This window comes from Mesoplodon mirus, assembly GCF_964341445.2.
Source record: "Mesoplodon mirus genome assembly, chromosome: 8".
Classification (NCBI taxonomy): domain Eukaryota; kingdom Metazoa; phylum Chordata; class Mammalia; order Artiodactyla; family Ziphiidae; genus Mesoplodon; species Mesoplodon mirus.
Window position 1 is genome coordinate 2845073 of NC_138984.1, and position 20124 is coordinate 2865196.

At 59.7% G+C, this 20124-nt stretch overlaps 1 protein-coding gene across 1 annotated transcript in view; it reads right to left on the minus strand.

Moving 5' to 3' along the window:
* Positions 1-1346: 1346 nt before the first annotated feature.
* Positions 1347-20124, minus strand: part of ESPNL (espin like) — a gene marked incomplete at its 3' end in the record, with an annotated part of 28685 nt that continues 9907 nt past the window's right edge. The window contains exons 5-9 of the mRNA XM_082630833.1: positions 13618-13749; positions 7288-7405; positions 6150-6259; positions 5072-5266; positions 1347-2951 (exon numbers count right to left, since the gene is read on the minus strand). Coding sequence (XP_082486959.1) covers positions 1347-2951; positions 5072-5266; positions 6150-6259; positions 7288-7405; positions 13618-13749 — 2160 coding nt within the window. The remainder of the gene's footprint in view (positions 2952-5071; positions 5267-6149; positions 6260-7287; positions 7406-13617; positions 13750-20124) is intronic.

Below are 20124 nucleotides of genomic sequence, written 5' to 3' on the forward strand. Positions count from 1 at the left end.
CCCGCCAGCCTGGGCAGCGGAAGCACCCTGCGGACCAGCCCTTGTCTAGCTCCAAAGGTTGAGTTTTGGGTCTAAGCGCCAGGGCCTCATGACGGCAACAGCGTGTGGGACGCTCCCAGCTGCCTGGGGTTGGTGCCCTGCTTATTAGAACCTGCTCCTTAAAATACTGACACAGGATGGTGTCACTGTCACCCCAGGACAGAGACCCCCTCATACGGGACCTCAGTCCACCCTCACCAGGACGCTGGGAATGGGCGGTCGATGCCATACCCCCATTTTACAGATGAGGACGTGGAGGCTCTGTGGGGCTAAGGATGTTGCCTCTGTTGTTTCGGCCGAGCTGAGCTGAGGACTGGGGTCTCAGTGCCCACCAGGTGGGGCTCTCTCTCTCTATGGGCACAGGTGGGAAGGCCGGCCAGGAATGGATCTTTATTTAGCAAACTCACGTCCGGTGTCCGCCCTGCAGGAGGGTCTGGACCTGGAGCCATTGCCAGCGCTGCCCCCCGCCCGGCCCTGGCAGCTCCGACTTTATATTTTCCTGATCGTCCCTCCCTGTGACAGCCTCAAGTCAGCTGGCTAGGAGGACCCTCTGTTCCATCCCACATCTTGTCTGAGCCCTCCAAGCTCTGTAGGCACGTAGGGACACCACAAGAGACCCCTATCCCAACGGGTCTGTCTGCAGGGAGGCGGCGGCCCGTAGGAGAGTCCTGAAAACTCTCCCGCACACACTGCCTGCTGGGGCTGCGGCTCGGCTGCAAGACACCTCTCCCCTAAAGCCCTGGGTTTCCCTCCCTGACCCAGAGAATTCGGGAGTCTGGTCTCTTGCCCGTCGAATCCCGTTCTCTCCGACCCCCAGCGCCTCCGCCACCTCACAGGTGGGGAAAGGGGACAGAAGAGGGGGAGGGGCATGGCCCAAGGTCACCAGAAGGAACCAAGGCAGGACCCGAGGGGGGCAGGCAGAGGCTCGGGACGCGACCAGAGCCACCGGCACCAGAGGAACTGAGAGAAGGGACACCCAGGCGACTCCGGAAGGAGGACCAGTGGGAAACCCGGGCTGGAATCTCAGGTGCCTGAGGGAAGACCAGGCAGAAGCGCGCGGGCCGAGAGGGCAAGTCATCCAACTTCGGGACCGACTGGGGGACTGACTCTCGGGCCAGCGGTGAGAAGGGCTCTGAAGTGGATTCCTGCCAGGGGGCAGACCTGGAGGGTGGCAACCAGCACGCTGAGGGTCCGCCGGCCTGCCCTCAAGGCTCACCTGGCCACCAGGTGGGCGAAAGGAAAAGAGAAGAGAGGACCACAACCACCCCGGAAGCCCCGCTGGGAGGAAGGCAGGCCGCCAGCCCTTCTCACTCCCCGAAGCTGAACATCTCGGCCTCTTTCTCCTTCCAGAAGGCGAAGCTCCGGTCGATGTAGCCACAGATGTCCTCGCTGTTGAAGCTGCCCTGCTGGGGGCCGGACCCCAGGCTCTGTGCCGCGGGCCCGGGGCCGCCGCTGGGCCCGGCATGGGGCGGGGGCCGGAGCGGGGTCAGGCCCGACTTGCGGCCGGGCTCTGCGCCCCAGGGGAGACTGCGGCTGGAGCCGAAAAAGCGGGCTTTGATGTCCTCGAAGCCGTCGGTCCAGGCACGGCGGCCGGCAGCCACCTCGTCCGTCACGGCCTTGTGGAAGGCGCGCGCGGCCTCCCAGCCGTGGGCGCCGAGGTGCTCGAAGACCTCGAAGCAGAGCAGGTGGCGCATCTTACGCTCCTCGGCCGACAGGTCGCACTCCAGGAGCTGGAAGTAGCCCAGCATGAAGAGGTCCAGCGTGAGGCTGCCGTAGGGCACCGGCGCCCCGTCCACGTGGGGCAGGAACTGCTCGGGGGACAGGGGGCCGCGGGGCCGCCGGCTCAGCCGCCGCAGCTGCCGGGCGGGCACGTGGGCCAGGATGGACTTCCAGTTGCCCAGCAGGTGGGCGATGATGCTGCGTTGCTGCCACAGGTGGCCCAGCCGCGGGCTCTCGCTGGGCGGCGGGGAGGGCAGCCGAGGGGCCCCCGCCGCCTCCCGGCCCCGCGGCTCCACGCGCCGGGCCTCCATGGTCCTGCAGGCCGCCGTCTTCAGGGCCGGCGTATAGGCCGACTTCTTCCAGTGGCTGAGGAAGAGCATAACGATGCGCTCCTTGCGCAGGCTGGCCAGGTCAGGGCCGGGCACGGCTCCCGCCTCCGATGGGGCCTCCTCGCAGCTGATGCCCGAGTCGCTGGCCTCCTCCGCGTCGCCCAGCCCCGGCTCCCCTCCGATCGGGCCGCCACGGGGCTGCAAGGGGGAGGGCCAGCAGCCTCTCAGGCACGGCCCCGGATGGGGCCCCAGCTCACAGGGGCCAGCGCTCCGGGCGCAGGGCCGGCCGGGGGCTGATTCGAAGTTGCCACGAAGTGTCTGCACCGACACCCCATACTCCTGGATCTCGCGCTGGGCCTCGCTCCTCGGAGGGCTGGCTGGGGCCTCCCTGTGGGCCTCCCTGTGGGCCTCCAGTGGGGGCCTCTCCTCGCCCTGCACCAGCCCGTTCACACCCTTCAGCAGCAGGGACAAGCTGCGCACCAGCCGGGCGACGTGGCTGCACCAGAAGGGCAGGGGCTGCGCGCCGGGTGTGGCCTGTGAAGCGCCCGTGGAGCCCTCAGGCTCGACCTCGGGGCTGGGGGCTTCCTCGCCCTCCAGCCCGGGCGCGTGGGGCAGGAAATGGCTGTTGACAGTGATGCTGACGAGGGGCGCAGGCAGCAGGGCCTGCAGCTCGGCCGCCAGCCGGCCCAGCTCGCTCTCGTACTCCTGGCAGCGGCGCCGCAGCTGCAGGTCTGCGATCTGCTTCTCCAGGTACACCAGGTCGTCCTCGGTCAGCAGCTCCCCGAAGGGGCCCAGGATGGCCTGGTGAGTCTGCGAGTACCGCCAGGCCGCCTGCTCCGTGGTGCCTGCGCTCCCACCATCGTCCTGGGCACAGGGAGGGCAGCTCAGCGGGGCCACAGCCCACATGGCGAGTTCCTGCTGGACACAAGCTCCCCTGGGTGGCCTGGGCCCGGGTACCCCTGGGAACCCCAGCCCAGCCCCTGGACACCTGCTGGCCACTGCCTGGACTCGGAGGGCCAACGAGGTGAGCAGCCAGCCCCGTTTCCAAGTCTGAGGCTCAGGGCAGTCACCCACCCTGGAGGGCCCAGCCTTCCCCTCAGAAGGGGTAAACCCCCACATCCTCCTCATCTCCTCAATGTTGATTTCTCTCTCCCCAGAGCCCCCCAACGTCTCCACAGAGTCTTCTGCGGTCGGACGGCGGCCCTAAGGATGGGCGGCCTCAACAGCTCTGCTCTCAGTTCTCGCAGCACGTGGCCAACTTCACCCCAAAACGCCACCCCTCGGGGCTTCCCCTGGCACCAGGATACAGCTCTGCCGCCAGCGCTCACAGTTTGCGGGGGAGACCGACACAGAGAGCCTCCGAGCTGGGCTCCCTCTGGGTGCAGCTCTGTGCCCACCTGATTACTTCTCCGAGACCCCTGACGGAGGTCCTGCGTCTGCCCCATTTCACAGGTGAGGGGACTGAGTTGCCACCTGGTTGCCAAGAGGCCCGGGATTGTCTAGTGCCAGGTGGCACTCTGCACAAGTAAGTTCTGATTCCTTGTCCCAGGAGGCCCGGGGAGGGGAGCAGGCGCTGGGGGTGGGGGGGCAGCTGCTGCCCTGGGCAGTGTCCGGCCCACAAGGGTCGGGCACAGGAACTCGCAGCCTACAGCCATGCTGTGACTGAGCCAATCCCCTCCCCCTTCAGTCTGTCCTTCCTGGTTCCCGGAGCTCTTCCCCATACCCTTGGCCCTGCCCCAGGGTCAGATTCCAAAGGGCTTCCCGGCTGTGGCAGGAGGCCCCGCCCACCCCTGCTTTGCTCCACCCTCAACCCCATGGGTGTCCATCCCGGACTTCGAGGACAGGCTGGGCCATTAGACCAGCGCCACCCAACACTTCTGAGCTGAGGGGATGGCATACCAAAACCTGCGGTGGCCATTAGCCACCTGGGGCTACGGAAGTGAAATGTGGCTAATGCAGCTAACTGAGGGGCAGGGGGTTTATTTTTATTTCATTTTAATTCATTTAAATAGCCACATATGGCTGGCATTATTGTATTGACAGGGCAGCTCTAGACCAAGGGTGCAGAATACATCATTCAGACAAAATTGTATCCCTCCAGGATAAGACTCTACAACAACGGTCCACATGGTAGCCAGAGGGAGCCTGTTGAAATCCAAGTCAGATCACAGCCCTTCCCTGCTCAGATTCTCAACGGTTCCCACCAAGGTAATATCTGCCTGACCCCTCTCTGACCTCACCTCTGCCCACCAGGCCTTATTCACTGCACTCCGGCAGTACCAGTACAGCATCCTCCTGCTCCTCCCCTGGGCCAGCCCATCCATGCCTCAGGACCTTTGCACTTGCTGTTCCCTCTGCTCCCAATCACTTGTCCCACGTTCCCATAGGGCTCCCCTCTCACTTCCTTCCGGCCCCTGCTCAAGGCCACGCCCCAGAGAGGCTGCCCCTGACCACCCGGACGGAATAGCCCCTCCCCTTTTCACTGCTTCGCTTCTCTCCTTAGCTCTTGGAACCACCCTCAGCGCAGCTGCCCAGTCACCCTGCCTTCCCTGCTGGAATATAAGCGCCAGGGGGCGGGGCTGGTCTCCTTCGCTGCTGAGGACAGAGCTTGGCACACGGTGGGCACGGGATACAATCGTTAGATCCAAGAACATGTGGGGACCACATCGTTAGAGATGAAGGGTTACAGGTGAAGGGACACAGCCCTCTGATCTGGTTCAGCTTCATGGTCTGGCAGAAGAGGAAGCTGAGGCCACAGAGGGACACGCAGTGGGGTTCCGGGTCTCAGGACTCGAGGTGTGTGCTCAGGGACCCCACCTTCCACGTCCACCAGCCAGTACAAAGCCTCCTGCCCCCGCCTCCGCCCTCCACGCTCTGGTCCCACCCTGGCCCCGCCCACCTCCCACAACGCCCCGCCCCTCACCCCGTCCAGCCCTGCCCTCCAAGCCAGGCCCCGCCCCCACCCTCTCCCCGCCGGGCCCCACCTGGGCCTCTGGCGCTGCAGCTGCGCCCAGGCGAGCCTGCAGCTTCCGCACCATCACCTGCCGCTTCCACTCGGGGATGGGCCGGCCGCGCTCATCCCGCGTGGGCACCAGCCCGTCGAGGTCGCCCAAGGGCAGCCCGTCCAGCTGCAGCGCGACCAGGCTGTCCGGGGCGCCCCCCGCTGCCGTCTCCGTCCCCTGTGTGGACAGGCAGGTCGTTCAAGGCCCCTATGGGCCTCTGGTCCGGGAGGGAGCGGAAGGGAGGACCGCCCGGGGCAAGCGCAGCTGAGGGAGGAGGGGCGGTGGAGGCTGACCAGGTAGGGCAGGGGAGCTGACCACTAGCGGCACCCCCAGCCTGTCTAAGTGTGAGTCTTCTGAGGGCAGGGACCCCGCTGTGCCCTGTGGGACCCAGGCACGTGTTGGGAGGCTTGCTGGCTGAGAGAGGCAATCAGAGATTCCGCCCAGAGCATGCCATGTGGATGGGCAAACTCGTTTGGGGAACAGTTGCATAGACAGTCTGGTGGCCAATTCTGGACTGCAGGACTTGTCAGAGCCTTTAATGTGCTGTGTGCACTGTGACTCTACAAGGGGGCAGCGCTATGCAGCATTTCCCAAACTCAAAAAGAGCATCTCAGGGGCTGAGAGTTCCCAGGACCCATTCAGGGAAAGGGTGGGCTGGATTTAAAAGGGGCTGGTGCCCAGAAAGAGGAGAAGGAGGAGTGGGCCGCTGGGAGCCCCCCGAGGAGGAGAGCAGTGGGCGCCAGGCACACCCTTCCCATGGACTGATGCTCCCCTGCACCGTGACAGAAGCGTCTGTCAGGATGAGGGGCTTGGGCCACTGGGAGCCCCTGGAATCAGAGCAGTGTCCCTCGTCTACTATGACGGGGAGACAGGTTGCTTCTGGCCTTGGAATCTCCATCTCCTCAGATGCCAGCCAGTCACCCCAGGGGCCTCCTGGAGGAAAGGGCCTGGCTGCCCCAGGAGTGACCTGGCTGGGGCCTATATAGGAGAACACGGTGAGAAGCCAGCCGGGCTTTGGCTGGGGTACCTTGGGAGACAGGGATATGGCGGGGGCTCTCACCATAGGGACAGCTGTGGCACCGGTGGTGACCCTCGGGGGTGCTGTGCGGGTCACGTGCTCCCTCGGAAGAGGCTGGTCAGGCTGGCCGGGCCAGGCTGGGCTGAGAGACGCTGCCACTGGAAGAAAGGGGCAGCTGGAGTCAGAGAGGTCAGGGGATGGGGATCAGGAGACCCCGGACCTGGGGCAGGACCGGCTGTCCTGAAGGACCACTGGACTTGGAGCCAAAGGCCCAAGCAGCTCCCTGCCAAGTGCCCTGGGACCTGGGCAAACTCATTCATCCCTGGCGTTCCAGAGGTGTCCTTGGAGCCCCCTCCAAGCCCTGCTGGTTGGGGACCCTGCATTTTACCCACCTCATCCCCTCCGCAGCCCCTCCTGTAGCCTACAAGGAGCTAGAAAGGGCATAGGGTTCCGTGGTCTGCGGATCTAATGCAGCCCCATCAGACCACAGACCTGTCCTTTCACTGCTCTTCTCTCCACTAAACACACACACACACACACACACACACACGCACGCACGCACCCCTACGTGTGACTGTATAACTACAGCCCATTCCATGAAGCATGCTAACCTTCGCTGCACGTGGGGCCTGCTGACATTTGTCATGCTCTCCCGTGCCATTTCAGTTTGATAAGTGCTGTTACAGTTCCCTAACGGGTGGTGACCTGCAGTTTGAGGACCGTTCCCCTGCCCCCTGCTGGAATCTCAGGCAACAGCAGCGGACTCGGAAGGCCCCTTCAGACACAACCTTTGATTTCCCTCTGGACAGGCTGAGGCCCAGAGAAGGGAGGAGGCTGCCTGAGATCACAGCGGCAGGAGAGTCAGGCCGCGGGGGGTTCAGGGCTCACAGAGAGATGCCCGAGGGCTGGGCAGGAGGCTGTTTAATTGTGCTTATGGAACACGTTTGTCCTCACTTGAAAAAGGCCACAGGACAATAAAGGAATCCTGGAAGAGTTGGGGTGCTGGCCCATGGGAAGGGGTGGTCCCGGCCCTGTCCTCAGTGTCCTGCGTGCCCAGCTGCCGAGTCTGCTGCCCCCCACCTCCCCCCGGCCCCTTCGAAGGACCTCGGAGGTGAGGCCAGGAAGGCCCACTGCCAGCACCCACGGCCCAGGCCAGTCCTCCCTGGAGACGTGTACGCACCAGTGCGATCCCCGAGACCTGGGCCCCCTCTTCGTCCATCCTCCAGGGAGTGCCTTGCAGCCGACAGCGGAGGAGGGGGGAACGGCGGCGGCGGCGGGGGCGCCATCAGGAGTGGCACCTGGGGGCAGACAGGCCTGGTCACTGGGAGGCCCAGGTGGGCCTCGACTTGGGCTCCCAGGTGGGGGTGGGAGGCATCCAGCAGGCTAGCCCTGGCCCGGTCTCCCTGGGGCTGGGGCTGTGCATCTGAACCGAGCTCAGAGAGGTAAGTTTGCGGGAGTGAGGCGCGGCGCCCCTAGAGGTTCTGTCCACCCGTCCACACTGGTGAGCAGGGCTCCCCAAACACATGCGCGCACTTGTCTGAGGGCTGCCACCCCTCATCTCAAGGCCCGGCTCCCTCTGGAGGCAGCTTAACTCAGCGGCTCTGGGCTCTGGGTCAGAGTCTGGTGCCCCCCTTGTGCTCACTCACCACTCCTTGGCCTTACAAGAGACACGTGCACACTTGCACACACACACACACCCTCCCTGACTGTCCCCTGACTGTGCTGAGACACACTGCCTGGACCTGCCCCCTCTCTCAGCCCTGGGCATAGGGGAAACCACAACGAACTTGCAACTCGTCTCAGCCCCGTAAACAGTGTGGCCGTGTGACCGTGCCTCAGAGCAGGGGCGCTGTGCCCAGGACCCACCATGCAGTGTCTAGGCCACTCTCCCAAGGGCCACCTGGAGACAGAGACCACCGACATTGGTCCCCGGCAGCCTGGGGTCAGGGAGATCCATCAGCCCCAGTCTGCGGCGGCAGGGGTACCCGCATTTCAACCCCATGTCTTCCCCGGGTCTGGGGCGAGGCACAGACCTGGCCTTGACCATCTCCCCTGCCCCCAAGCGCTGACTGGTGGGCAGCCGGAAAGAATCCTCGACCTGGAGGTGCCACTGCCCCCTGCATCCCCCCCAGCTGAGGCCTGCAAGGTCTCAGCTTTTGCATCTGACCGATCGGAGCTAAGAGTCGAGACTGGAGCGCGCAGGCTGCTGTGAGGCCACAGGTGGTGACAGGAGTGGGACTGCCCTTGCCTCCCTGCCTCCGCCTGTCCCTCCCCAGGCGGCAGAGAAGTTCTCCAGGAGGACGCTGAGCTGTCCTCCAAGGACTCCAGAGCCGGGCTTGCTGCCTTTTGGTTTAAAGCTGAACGTCAAAAGGCTGGCCGGCCATCTTTCAAATGACGTGGCTCCCGGCTGAGCCAGTGTCGCCTGGATGCCTGAGAGCACACGGCCGCCCCAGCTCGGGTCCCCAGCCAGGAGGGCCACTCACGGCAGTCCCTCTGGGCAACCACCACTGGCCGTCAGACCGAAGCTCCTCACCCCCCTCCCTCCAGTGGGTAGCTGCGGCGGAAGGTGGCCTCAGGGCTGCCAGGCGGGGCAGAGGGGCTGGTCCCAGCCCGCCGCCCCCAGGTTGGACGTGTGCTTTGGCACCGGCGCCGGCGTCACGCGTGGCTGGCTCGTGCCGCAGCTCTGCTGAAGGTTCTCCAGTCTCTGTCTTGAAATTCTTAATCAGTTGTTAACAAGAAGCCCACGTTTGCATTTTGCACTAAGCCCTGCACGTGATGTAGCTGGAGCTGCAGGGCCAAGTCCCCTGGCCACGCTGAGCGTCCCCTGGCTCACCCGTAGGTGGGCCCTGTCCCTCCCGCGGGCAAGGAGGCACAGGCATTAGGTGGCCTCCCCAGCCTGGGGGGTTCCGTCAGAAGAATCCCCGGCTCTGCAGCCACTGCCTCGGGCCCCTCAGTCGCATTCCCGTCCAGGACCCTCGGCCCGCCGCAGCCATGGGGAGGGGAACACAGCCCGAGCCCTCATCTGCCACCACCCTGCACCTCATACCTCGCTCTCTGCAGGTATCTGTGCCGAGAGCCCAGGAGCCCTGGTCCGGCAGGGCGGGGGGTGTCCGCCAGCCCCCAGCCGGGAGGACCTTCAGAAGCAGGTGCTGGGCTGTGAGCACAGGAAGCTGTGGCCGTCCTGGGCCGTCGGGGGCCGTCCCAGCTGCCGCCCCCAGGAGCTGGAGGTGTCGCATTAATATTTGAAGCCTGAGGTGTCAGGTGGCCCGGCGGGCTTGGGCTGGGTGTGGGATCCCTTACCACTGTGCTTTAACCCTCCACAGCGCAGGGGCCGGGGGAGCAGACCCTCGGGAGAGGTGGGGGAGACCTGAGATCCCTGGTCACGCAAGAAGAGACCACCCAGAGGACTCCTGCAGTACAGCCCCCCAGGCACAGATGGGGAAACCGAGACTCAGAGAGGCAAGGGGCTTTCTCAAGGGCCCACAGCTGGAACGGGGCAGAGTTGGGACCAGAATCTTACTTGAGACCCCCCTCCTTGCTCCTTCCAGGACTGAGAGCCCCTCGAATCGCTGCTCCTTTTGTCCAGGGGCAGCAGCAGTGGAGGAAGAGGCAGGCAGGCGGGGCCTCACGCCCCTACCAAGGATGCAAAGCCCTGGCTGCTCTTCACCCGGCTCTTCCTCTGGGCTGCCTTTGCACAGGAGGGACCCAAAAGGAAGAGCAGGCTGCTCGCGACTGCTACAGAATACGGGCCTTCCCAGGCCCAGGGGTCCCTGCCTGTGACACAAGTGTGTGCACGCAGCAGCCACCTGGGCCCATATCGGTCACACTGGGACTTGGAGGGGGAGGGGATCTGACAAAACACGATGCTTTCTCCCTGCCGTGTGTCTCCGACCTAGGAATCCCCGTCTTCTTCCAGCGTCTGCAAGGCAGGAGCAAGTTGGCTTAGGAACTTTATGCAGGGTCGAGTCAGACCCCAGACCCCACGGCTGGCGCTGACAGTCTGATGGGCAGAGCAGGCTGAGTCCCAGGTCGGCCCCGGGCCCCTGCGCAGCCAGGACTGGGCTGTGAGGCTGCCACGCTCTCCCCTGCCTCCTGCCCCTGCCTGGGAGCCCGCAGCCCCTCCCCGCAATTGAATCTGCTCTCGGGCTGAGGGGCAAGGGCCTCCCAGTCCCTGCAGAGTGAAGGGCTCAGCTGGGGTGGCCGGGGCCCTCTCATTCCGGGGAAGATGGAAGAGGCAGGAAGTTGGTCCAGGGCCCAGGGGGATGGACTTGGCGCCAGTACAGTACCCACAGCCAGGGAGACCTCATGCCACCTGGTCCCTGAGGCTGAAGTCTGCTCCAACCCTCACCAAGGAGAAGCCTTGCAGAGTCACTCAGTGTCCCCCAGGTCTGAGTTTCTCTGCCTTTGCTGGGAAGATGAGGAGTTACTGAGGGCCCCTGGCAGGGCCTGGCACACCGTGGCACTCAGACCTCTCTACTGTTGTTAGCACAGTGGATTGATGATCTCTGCATTTCAGCCGGGACGGGGGTCGGCTGTGGTGTTTCCCAGGTGACAGGAGTATCCACATCCCCGTGTCCCTCATTCAGGCCCTGGACACTAACCAAATCTACGAGGACCCGAGGGAGTGGCAGATGTTGGGTCCTGACATTTGGGGTTCTGACAGCTGGGCGTGTGCTGCCTCCAAAGGGGGCTGTTGCCCTAAGGTTGGCGGTAGCTGGCCCTGGGCTGGTGCCCTTCCCACGGCCTGGTGTCTCCTTTTCTGTGTTTTTGATGAGATTTGAGCAGCGCCATGCCTGCCATGCATTATACATCGAGGACAGCTGTGGCGAGCCGGGTTACAGGCCTGTAATGCCACCCGGGCCGAGAAAATCATGACCCACAGATGGGCGACGGCTGAGATTCGGTTACTGGCTGCACAGCCAGGCCCCGCCCCTCCCTGGGGGAGGAGACTGCCCAGGGGAGTCCCTTGCCCTCTCTGGGCCTCAGTTTCCCCATCTGTAAAAGGAAGGGGTCCTAGGGCTCTTCTGGACCCAGGGGAGGGAAATTAGCACCCTCTGTGTGCTCAAGGCACACGTCTACTGGCCAGCAAGGCTCCTGAGTTACATTATACAGATAAGAACATCGAGGCTCACAGATGCTCAGAACTGGGGGTGCCACCCGGCCTGGGAGACTCACTCCGGCTCTGGTGAGCGCTGAGTGCCGGGCTGGGGGCAAGCTGAAGGGCTGGGCTCCCCGTCCTGGGCCCCTCCTCACTGTTGCTGCCATCCAGCGTCTCACTCTAACCTGGCCCTGCAGCCAGGAGCCCAGCTGCCCGGCCCACTCCTCGGGGGTCGGGATGCAGGGGACCCCTCTAGCCGCTGCCCCATCCAGGTCAGAGAGGCCCAAGCCCTCACTGTGCAGAGGGGTACCCCAGGCCCAGGGGGTGGCAAGACTTGGTCAAGGTCGGGGTGGCGTGGCCGAGGCAGGGCCTGGCCTTCCCGAGCCTCGTGGAGGCCCTGCAACGGGCAGCGGGGGAACCCAGGCCCCGCAAAGCCTCCCAGGAAGGGGGCGCCTCCCACAGGGCAGGTCTCTGCTCCCCGTCCAGCCGTGCCCCCCAGCGCTGCCTCTCTTGGGACCCACGGCTCCCTGGGGGCAGAGGCAGGTGGCCCTGTGGAGAGGAAAAAGATGGCTTTCACCACCTCCTCTGAGCCCGACATAGGGAGAGGCCGCGCGGGCGACCTCTGGATATTGTGTTTCCATCAATACTGCATCAGGCGCACAGCTGACGGCCTGCCGTCCGCGGGGCCGAGACTGCCGGTGAGGCGGGGGCTGGCGGGGAGCGACTCCAGCCAGCCCCGGACGCAGTGGATCTCAGGGAGGTGGCCCAGCCTGCCCACACTCCACCACCGCAGGCGGGGCATGTGGACAGGCTGGACACAGCGGGCCGGAAGGCCGGGAGGGGAGGCTACACAGACAGCCCAGCCCGGCTTGGGGAATCCTGAGTGGAGGGGATGCTGCCTTGTATCCTGTGGTGACACCAAGGAGACCACCAGGACCAGGCGAAACTGCAGGAAGCCTGACATGGGCTGGTCCCCAAAACCCTGGGGGCTCAGGAGAGTGCCCAGAGCCTCCACCCCCCTAGAAGAGCTGGGCACAGTGGCCAGGAGGGGCTGGCAGATGTGCCAGGACCTGGGGATGGAGAGCAGGGGGCAGAGACCCTGCTTGGACATGGGCACCGCCATGTGGGCTGGGGACAAGCAGGGGACCCCAGCCAGAGGCCAGGCGGCACCTGCTCCCTGGCAGCTGAGCAGCTGCCCACCCCACCTCCAGGCCGGCCCCAGGGCCCACACAGAGGCTGGGGGGCTCAGGCGGCCAGGGCATCCCTGGCCGGTGGACTGCAGAGCTCTGTCCGCTACACCAGGAACCCACTGAGTTCCCGCAACTTCAGGAACCCAAGCCAGAAAGACAACCCTTATCATACAATAGCCAATCAAAGGGTTAGTGAATAATCAGTACATTGATTACTTCAAGCAGTGAGTATAGTCCTGTTTCTGAAACTACGACACCAGGACAAACCAGGACTCCAACTCGTGTGCCCCGAAGCACCCCTGGCCTTTGACCCAAGGCCGCCTGGGTGTGGCTTTCAGGCAGTGGAGACAAGAGGCTCTCAGTGGTGGTCGGGTGAGGACCATCCCACTGGCCCAGGGCCGGGGCTCAGCCTCAATTGGTCGCGGATGCCCCGGGGGAATCCCCGAGGGAAAAGGAAGCACAGCAGCCGCGGGTGAGACCCGTTGTGGGGGGCACATCGCCCCTCTGGGCCTCGGTGCGCTCACCTGAAGGCAGGGCCAGGCGATCGCAGGGACGCCTTCCAAAGGGGTGGCCGCAACAGAAAACTGCGGCACGGTCTGTGCAGGTTGGGATGAATTGTCGGCCGCCGCCCGGGGCCTGGAGTCGGGGGTGGAGGCGGGGCGGGAGGGCACTGGCCCTACGCTTCCCCACCACACACCCGCCCAGCCACCCTCACCTGTCCACTCGCTCACCCGCCTGTCCACTGCTCCACTCATTCAGCACACACGCGTGGCCTGTCACGTGCTGGGGGCTGGGACCCACGAGGTCCTTGCCCTCGCGGACCGAGGCCCGGCGAGGTCACGTGCCCAGATGGGAGGGCTGCACGGGGCTGGCCCGCCTCACTGGGTCACTCACCGAGGGCCCAGGGCCCTGCTCCCACCCCCGGGGTGTCTTCAGCCTGACACAGCGTCACCCAACAGCAGCCCTGGCTGGAAGCGTGGATCCCAGGTCCCAAGTGTGGTTGCTGTGGCCCAGGTGGAGGGCAGACCTCGGCCGAGGTCCATCCACAGCCCAGCCCTGGTCCCGGCCCCGGTCACGGCCCTGGTCCTGGCACCGGCTTAGGTGTGGCCAGGACCTTTCCCCTGACGATGACACTGCGTACGCAGACGGCTCCCCAGCTACCCGCCGTCAGTGCGGCAGGGGTCTGTCAGCCGGCCCGGGGGATGGGGACCGCGAAGCTTACCGGCCGGCTGCTGTCGCGGAGGTACTGGGCGCAGTCGCGGTGGCCGTGGTACTCCGCCAGGTCTGCGGCCGTGTAGCCGTCCTCGTCCCGCAGGGCGGGGTCCACGCGGTGGGAGAGCAGGGTCTGGCAGCACTGCGGGGAGGGCGCACCCGTGGCCGCACCGCTGTCCCCCCACCCCCAGCCCCGAGCTGGGGCACCGAGCCCGTTAAGTCTGGGGCACGGCCTGAACCCGTACCCGGACCCAGGCCACCCTGCCCGCGGGCACCAGCATGCCCCTGTCCCGGGCGGGAACCCCAGGCGCCCGCGCTCAGGAGCTCACCAAGGGCCCAGCTGGCCAGTCAGCAACCCAGCCGGATCCTAGCCAGGCAGCCTGATCCCGACTTTGTCCTTGTAACCCTTGCCTCGGGTTCAAATACGGAGCCGGTTTCCATTTTTACAGCGACCTTTGGAGGTGTGTGTCATTTTCACACGAAGAAACCGGGGTGCAGGAGGCTAAACAGCGTGGCTCCACACCCAGGACTCCGGGTCTGTGCCCTCGCCCACCTCACCCTGCCCACTCCTTGGCCTCCCGGTCAGGCCTGGCACTCGATGAGCCCCTCTTCTTGGCCCCAAGCCTAGGCGAGCTCTGGGGGCTCCCACCCTCCTCCTCTGTGTCTCTCTGTCTGAGCACACGGCTCCACCAGCCACACGCGTGCTCCCTCCTTGGTCACGGCGGGCCTGGGCCCCTTTGTCTCCCTCCTGACTGGTCCTCTGGGCTCGTGTGAGGGGAGCTGGGAGGAGAGGAAGGCCTGGAGGCTCAGAAGCTGGGAGGAGCGGGGAGGAGGGAGGAGAGCAAAGCGAGAGGAGGTCCGGGTCTGTGAAGGGCCCTTCGTAAAGGAGGCTGCGGTGGGGTGGGGGGGAGGATACAGGGCGCTGCAGGAGCCGGCTGTGCGTCCAGAGCATGGAGGGGCGGTCACAGTGGAAGCGGAGTGGAGCAGGGGGCACCGAGTGTCAGGCCTGGCCCCAGATGGGGCGGGGACAGCAGCCGGGGGAGGGAGAGGGGGAGGAGAGAACTTTCCCGCAGAATGACAGCGATTACTGCTGGCAAATGATGGTGACCCATCTGTGAGCAGAGGGTGGGTGGTTACAGAGGACCAAGAGTTAGGTCTGGAAATCCATGACGTAGCCGTGCCAGCGGCAAAAACAGGTGGGCAGACGGATCCGCGTCAAGGAATAGAGAACCAGGCAGGTAACACCAATCCACTCTCCAGAGTCAACGTAAAAAATGGACTAAATGTGAAAGGCACCTTCCTAGAGCATCAGACAGGCAACAAGGAAGTGAGGACTTGTCAGACCAAGTTCGAGAGACAAGGAAAATCCCGAGGGATAAGCCCACCACTCAGAACAGCTTTCGCCCTGAGAGCAGGCTGACGCAGAAGAAATGGCTGTAACAAGAGCAGCTGCGTCACAGGCTCACGAGACTAGGGAGACCAGCAACAGCTCAGGGTCCACCGCAGGCTGGGCCTCCACCCTCAGAAAACGGTGAAGCAGGAGCCAGCCCGCCCTCTGCTTCCCGTCACACGGGTGCCCCAGGAATCTCAAGCCCGGATTGTGGACTAAGATGATCCTGACCCACAGTTCCCAAATGCGCCTGTCAGCCAGAAGCAAATAAGATGTCACCTAAGGCCGTAAATAATGATGTGCAGCATAGAGTCAAACCAAACCAGGAGCACAAGGAAATAAGATACCAGAAACGAGAACCAGAGGACCCAACACACAAAGAAACAGACCCACCAAGTCCTGAGAAATAGCAGACGGTAACACAGCTGTGCTCACTGCTTTCAAAGAAGTAAAAACCAAGCTTGAAAATTTAGGCATGGAATTGTAAATTCTAAAAAGCAGCACAGATTTTAAACCATCAGCAAAATGAAAAGACAACCTATGGAATGGGAGAAAATACTTGCAAACAATGTGACTGACAAGGGGTTAATATCCAAAATATACAAAACAGCTCATACAACTCAACATCAAAAACAACCCAACCAAAAAATGGGCAGAGGGCTTCCCTGGTGGCGCAGTGGTTTAGAGTCCGCCTGCCGATGCAGGGGACGCGGGTTCGTGCCCCGGTCCGGGAGGGTCCCACGTGCTGCGGAGCGGCTGGGCCCGTGAGCCATGGCCGCTGGGCCTGCGCGCCCGGAGCCTGTGCTCCACAACGGGAGAGGCCGCAGCAGTGAGAGGCCCGTGTACAGCAAAAAAAAAAAAAAAAAAAAAAAAAAAAAAAATGGGCAGAAGGGACTTCCTTGCTGGCGCAGTGGTTAAGACTCTGCACTCCCAATGCAGGGGGCCCGGGTTCGATATCTGGTCAGGGAACTAGATCCCACATACGGCAACTAAGAGTTCACATGCCACAACTAAGGAGCCCTCCAGCCGCAACTAAGGAGACCACCTGCTGCAACTAAGACCTGGCGCAACCAAAAAAAAAAAAAAAGGGTAGAAGACCTAAATAGCCATTTCTCCAAAGAAGACATACAGATGGGCAACAGGCACATGCAAAGATGCTCAACATCGCTAATTATTAGAGGATGCAGATCAAAACCACAATCACCTCACACTGGTCAGAATGGCCATCATCAAAAAGTCTACAAACAATAAATGCTGGAGAGGGTGTGGAGAAAAGGGAACCCTCCTGCACTGTTGGTGGGGATGTAAATTGATACAGCCACTATGGAGAACAGTATGGAGGTTCCTTAAAAAACTAAAAATAGAACTACTATATTGACCCAGCAATCCCACTCCTGGGCATATATCTGGAAAAATGAAAACTCTAATTTGAAAAGATACTATCACTTTGAATTACTGGTTTCCTCATTAATTAATGAATTAAATAAAAATGTTTGACACAGGCTCATTTTATAGTTGAATGAAAGTTATGATTACCAGCACTTTAAAAAATTATCCTTTAACATGTGGAATCATTACAAATTCACAGTTAAAAATCAGACAACTGAAGACTCAAACATCAGGTTCAGCATTGCCATTGGTGATGTCATTTGCTCAAATAGTGATAATTTTTGGTAAAGTGCTAAATAAAACAATATTCTATCTTCCCTCAATATATACAGGTGGACCATTCTTGGAAAACTCTTATGTAGGTTAAAACTATGAAGAAACATTGTTGTATGTGTACGTATATTTGAATTTAGGTTCTAAGCTTAGATAATTACATGTACTTGAGTTAGGTTCAAAGCTCAGGTAACTATGAACAGGTTTTCTACCTACATACATGTCCGATCCATTGGGAAGTTGCTTGGGGCACAAGACCCTTGCTCACTGTGCAGGAATGTTCTGGAATAGCGGGCCACCCGGCCTCCCCACCAGAGCACCCCAATCGTTGTAACAACAGAAACAGCCCGGAAATTTCCAAAACCGACCACTCATCTATTGCAGATATTCTCTGGTTCTCGAATCCTTGGTCACATACTAAGCAAGTGCTCAATAACTCTTCGTTGAATGAGTGAGTGTCTGCATGAAGGAAAGCGTGGACATGAATCGTTGACCATTAAAAACTCTAGAAAATTAGCCAGCACAGAAAGTTGACAGAGGCAATCGTCTGCTCGGAACGCCTTTTTGGGGACTCACAATACTCAGTAAAAATTCTCTCTTGAATTAGCAGCAATGTTAAGCTTGGTAGAGAACTACCAACGAGTCTTAACCGCGTATCTAAACCTTGAAGGGACCTCGCTTACACCTGTCTTCTGCCGTTTCCTCTTCAACCTCATCAGCAAAGCCCCAGACCACACCCCATCTTATGGCAACTTCCCGGTCCACAGCTAGCCCTCCTCCAAACAGCAAAGAAATCATATGCCCTCTTCTCGGGATCCCACAGCAGCTCCCAAATGGCTCCTTACACAATATTAAAACTAGTTCAAGGTCTTCCACCACTGACCTCTCACTACAAGCCCCAGCTTCTACTCTCCACTCCGTCCTAGCCCTCTGAGCACTTATAACCCTCTCTCCCTTGCTAGAAATCCTGCTCCTTCCGACATTCAAATCACTGCTTTAAGAATGACCGTCTTCCAATAAACTCTGTGTCAGTAACTCAAAAAGAAAAGAACGACCATCTCTATGCATTCTTTCTAGATTAGCTCAGCTAACGCTACTCACATAGATGGTTCTCAACATTTTACATATATTAGAGTCCCCCGGGGAGCTTTAAGAAGTCCTGATACGTGGGCTCCCTAGGACCAACTAAACCAGAATCGCTGGGGTGGGTGGAGCTCAGGTATTAGAATATTTTAAACCTGTTCTGGAGAGTTCTAGTGTGCAGCCACGTTTGAGAACCATGATAGCAGTGCTATCTACCACACTTAAAATCCTAAACTAAATGTTAGCAAATTAAATTCACCTATGTATAAAAGAGATCGCTTTTCATGACCAAGTCGAGTTTACTCCAAGAATGCAAGGTTGGGTTAACATTCTAAAGAGTGATCAGAGTGGAAAGCAAGGTCTTGAAGAGATCGTTGCACACCCATGTTCACTGCAGCATTAGTCACAGTAGCCCAAAGGTGGAACCCGAATGTCCAGTGATGGAGGAATGGATAAAGATAACGTGGCATAGCATACCGTCAAATATTATTCAGCCTTATAAAAGAAAGAAATCCTGGTACATGCCACAACATGAATGAACCTTGAGGACGTTATGCTACGTGAAATAAGCCGGTCACAAAAAGATAAATACTGTATGATTCCACTTGTATGAGGTCCCTAGAGTAATCAAACTCATAGAGACAGAAAGGAGAATGGTGGTTGTCAGGGGCTGGGGAAGTGGGGATGGGCAGTTGTTGCTTAATGGGTACAGACTTTCCGTTTTGCAAGATAAAGGTTCTGGAGATGTGTTGTACAACAATGTGCATATATTTACACTTCCGCACTGTATACTTAGAAATGGTGAAGATGGTCAATTTTATGTTATGTATTTTTTACTCAATTAAAAAACCAAGTAATCAGTGTAATTTGTGACATACAAAAGACTGCGATATAGCAAAACAAAACACATACTAAACTATCATCATCCCCCAGTGGGGATGCTAGGGCACCAGCTCATTATTCTGAAGTTTTGTTTTTAAAGGGTTGTGGGGGGGGGGAACTGTCACAGCTCGGGGGAGCCTAAGGAGACAAGATGATGAAATGCCACGTGGTGTCACGGAAGGGATCCTGGAACAGGAAAAGTACATCAGGTGAAAAGTAAGGAAACCTGAATGAAGAATGGACTTCTGTTAGTACCACTGTATCCATTTTGGTGCCTTGATTGTGACAAACATACCATATGCTGATGTAACTTGTTAATAATGGGGAGATGGGTGTGAACTCTGTGAGCACTGTCTGCCCTAGTATCTCAAGTGTTCTACAAATCTAAAACTCTTCCAAACCATTCTAAACTAGAATGTATTTTAAAACGAGGTTTGGCGTGCGGTGGGAAGGAAGCATTAGCCTATATTTCCTGGATGAATATATTTCTGGAATTGCTAACAGATTAAGACCCAACAGACGAATCAATAATGTGCGGACTTTGCTTCGCTCCTGATCACAGCACAAGCAGGGGACATGGATATTAGATGGCTACTAGACAGACTGGACATTAGATGATATCAAGAAATTATTGGGGGCTTCCCTGGTGGCGCAGTGGTTAGGAATCCACCTGCCAATGCAGGGGACATGGATATTAGATGGCTACTAGACAGACTGGACATTAGATGATATTAAGAAATTATTGGGGGCTTCCCTGGTGGCGCAGTGGTTAGGAATCCACCTGCCAATGCAGGGGACATGGATATTAGATGGCTACTAGACAGACTGGACATTAGATGATATCAAGAAATTATTGGGGGCTTCCCTGGTGGCGCAGTGGTTAGGAATCCACCTGCCAATGCAGGGGACATGGATATTAGATGGCTACTAGACAGACTGGACATTAGATGATATCAAGAAATTATTGGGGGCTTCCCTGGTGGCGCAGTGGTTAGGAATCCACCTGCCAATGCAGGGGACATGGATATTAGATGGCTACTAGACAGACTGGACATTAGATGATATTAAGAAATTATTGGGGGCTTCCCTGGTGGCGCAGTGGTTAGGAATCCACCTGCCAATGCAGGGGACATGGATATTAGATGGCTACTAGACAGACTGGACATTAGATGATATCAAGAAATTATTGGGGGCTTCCCTGGTGGCGCAGTGGTTAGGAATCCACCTGCCAATGCAGGGGACATGGATATTAGATGGCTACTAGACAGACTGGACATTAGATGATATTAAGAAATTATTGGGGGCTTCCCTGGTGGCGCAGTGGTTAGGAATCCACCTGCCAATGCAGGGGACATGGATATTAGATGGCTACTAGACAGACTGGACATTAGATGATATCAAGAAATTATTGGGGGCTTCCCTGGTGGCGCAGTGGTTAGGAATCCACCTGCCAATGCAGGGGACATGGATATTAGATGGCTACTAGACAGACTGGACATT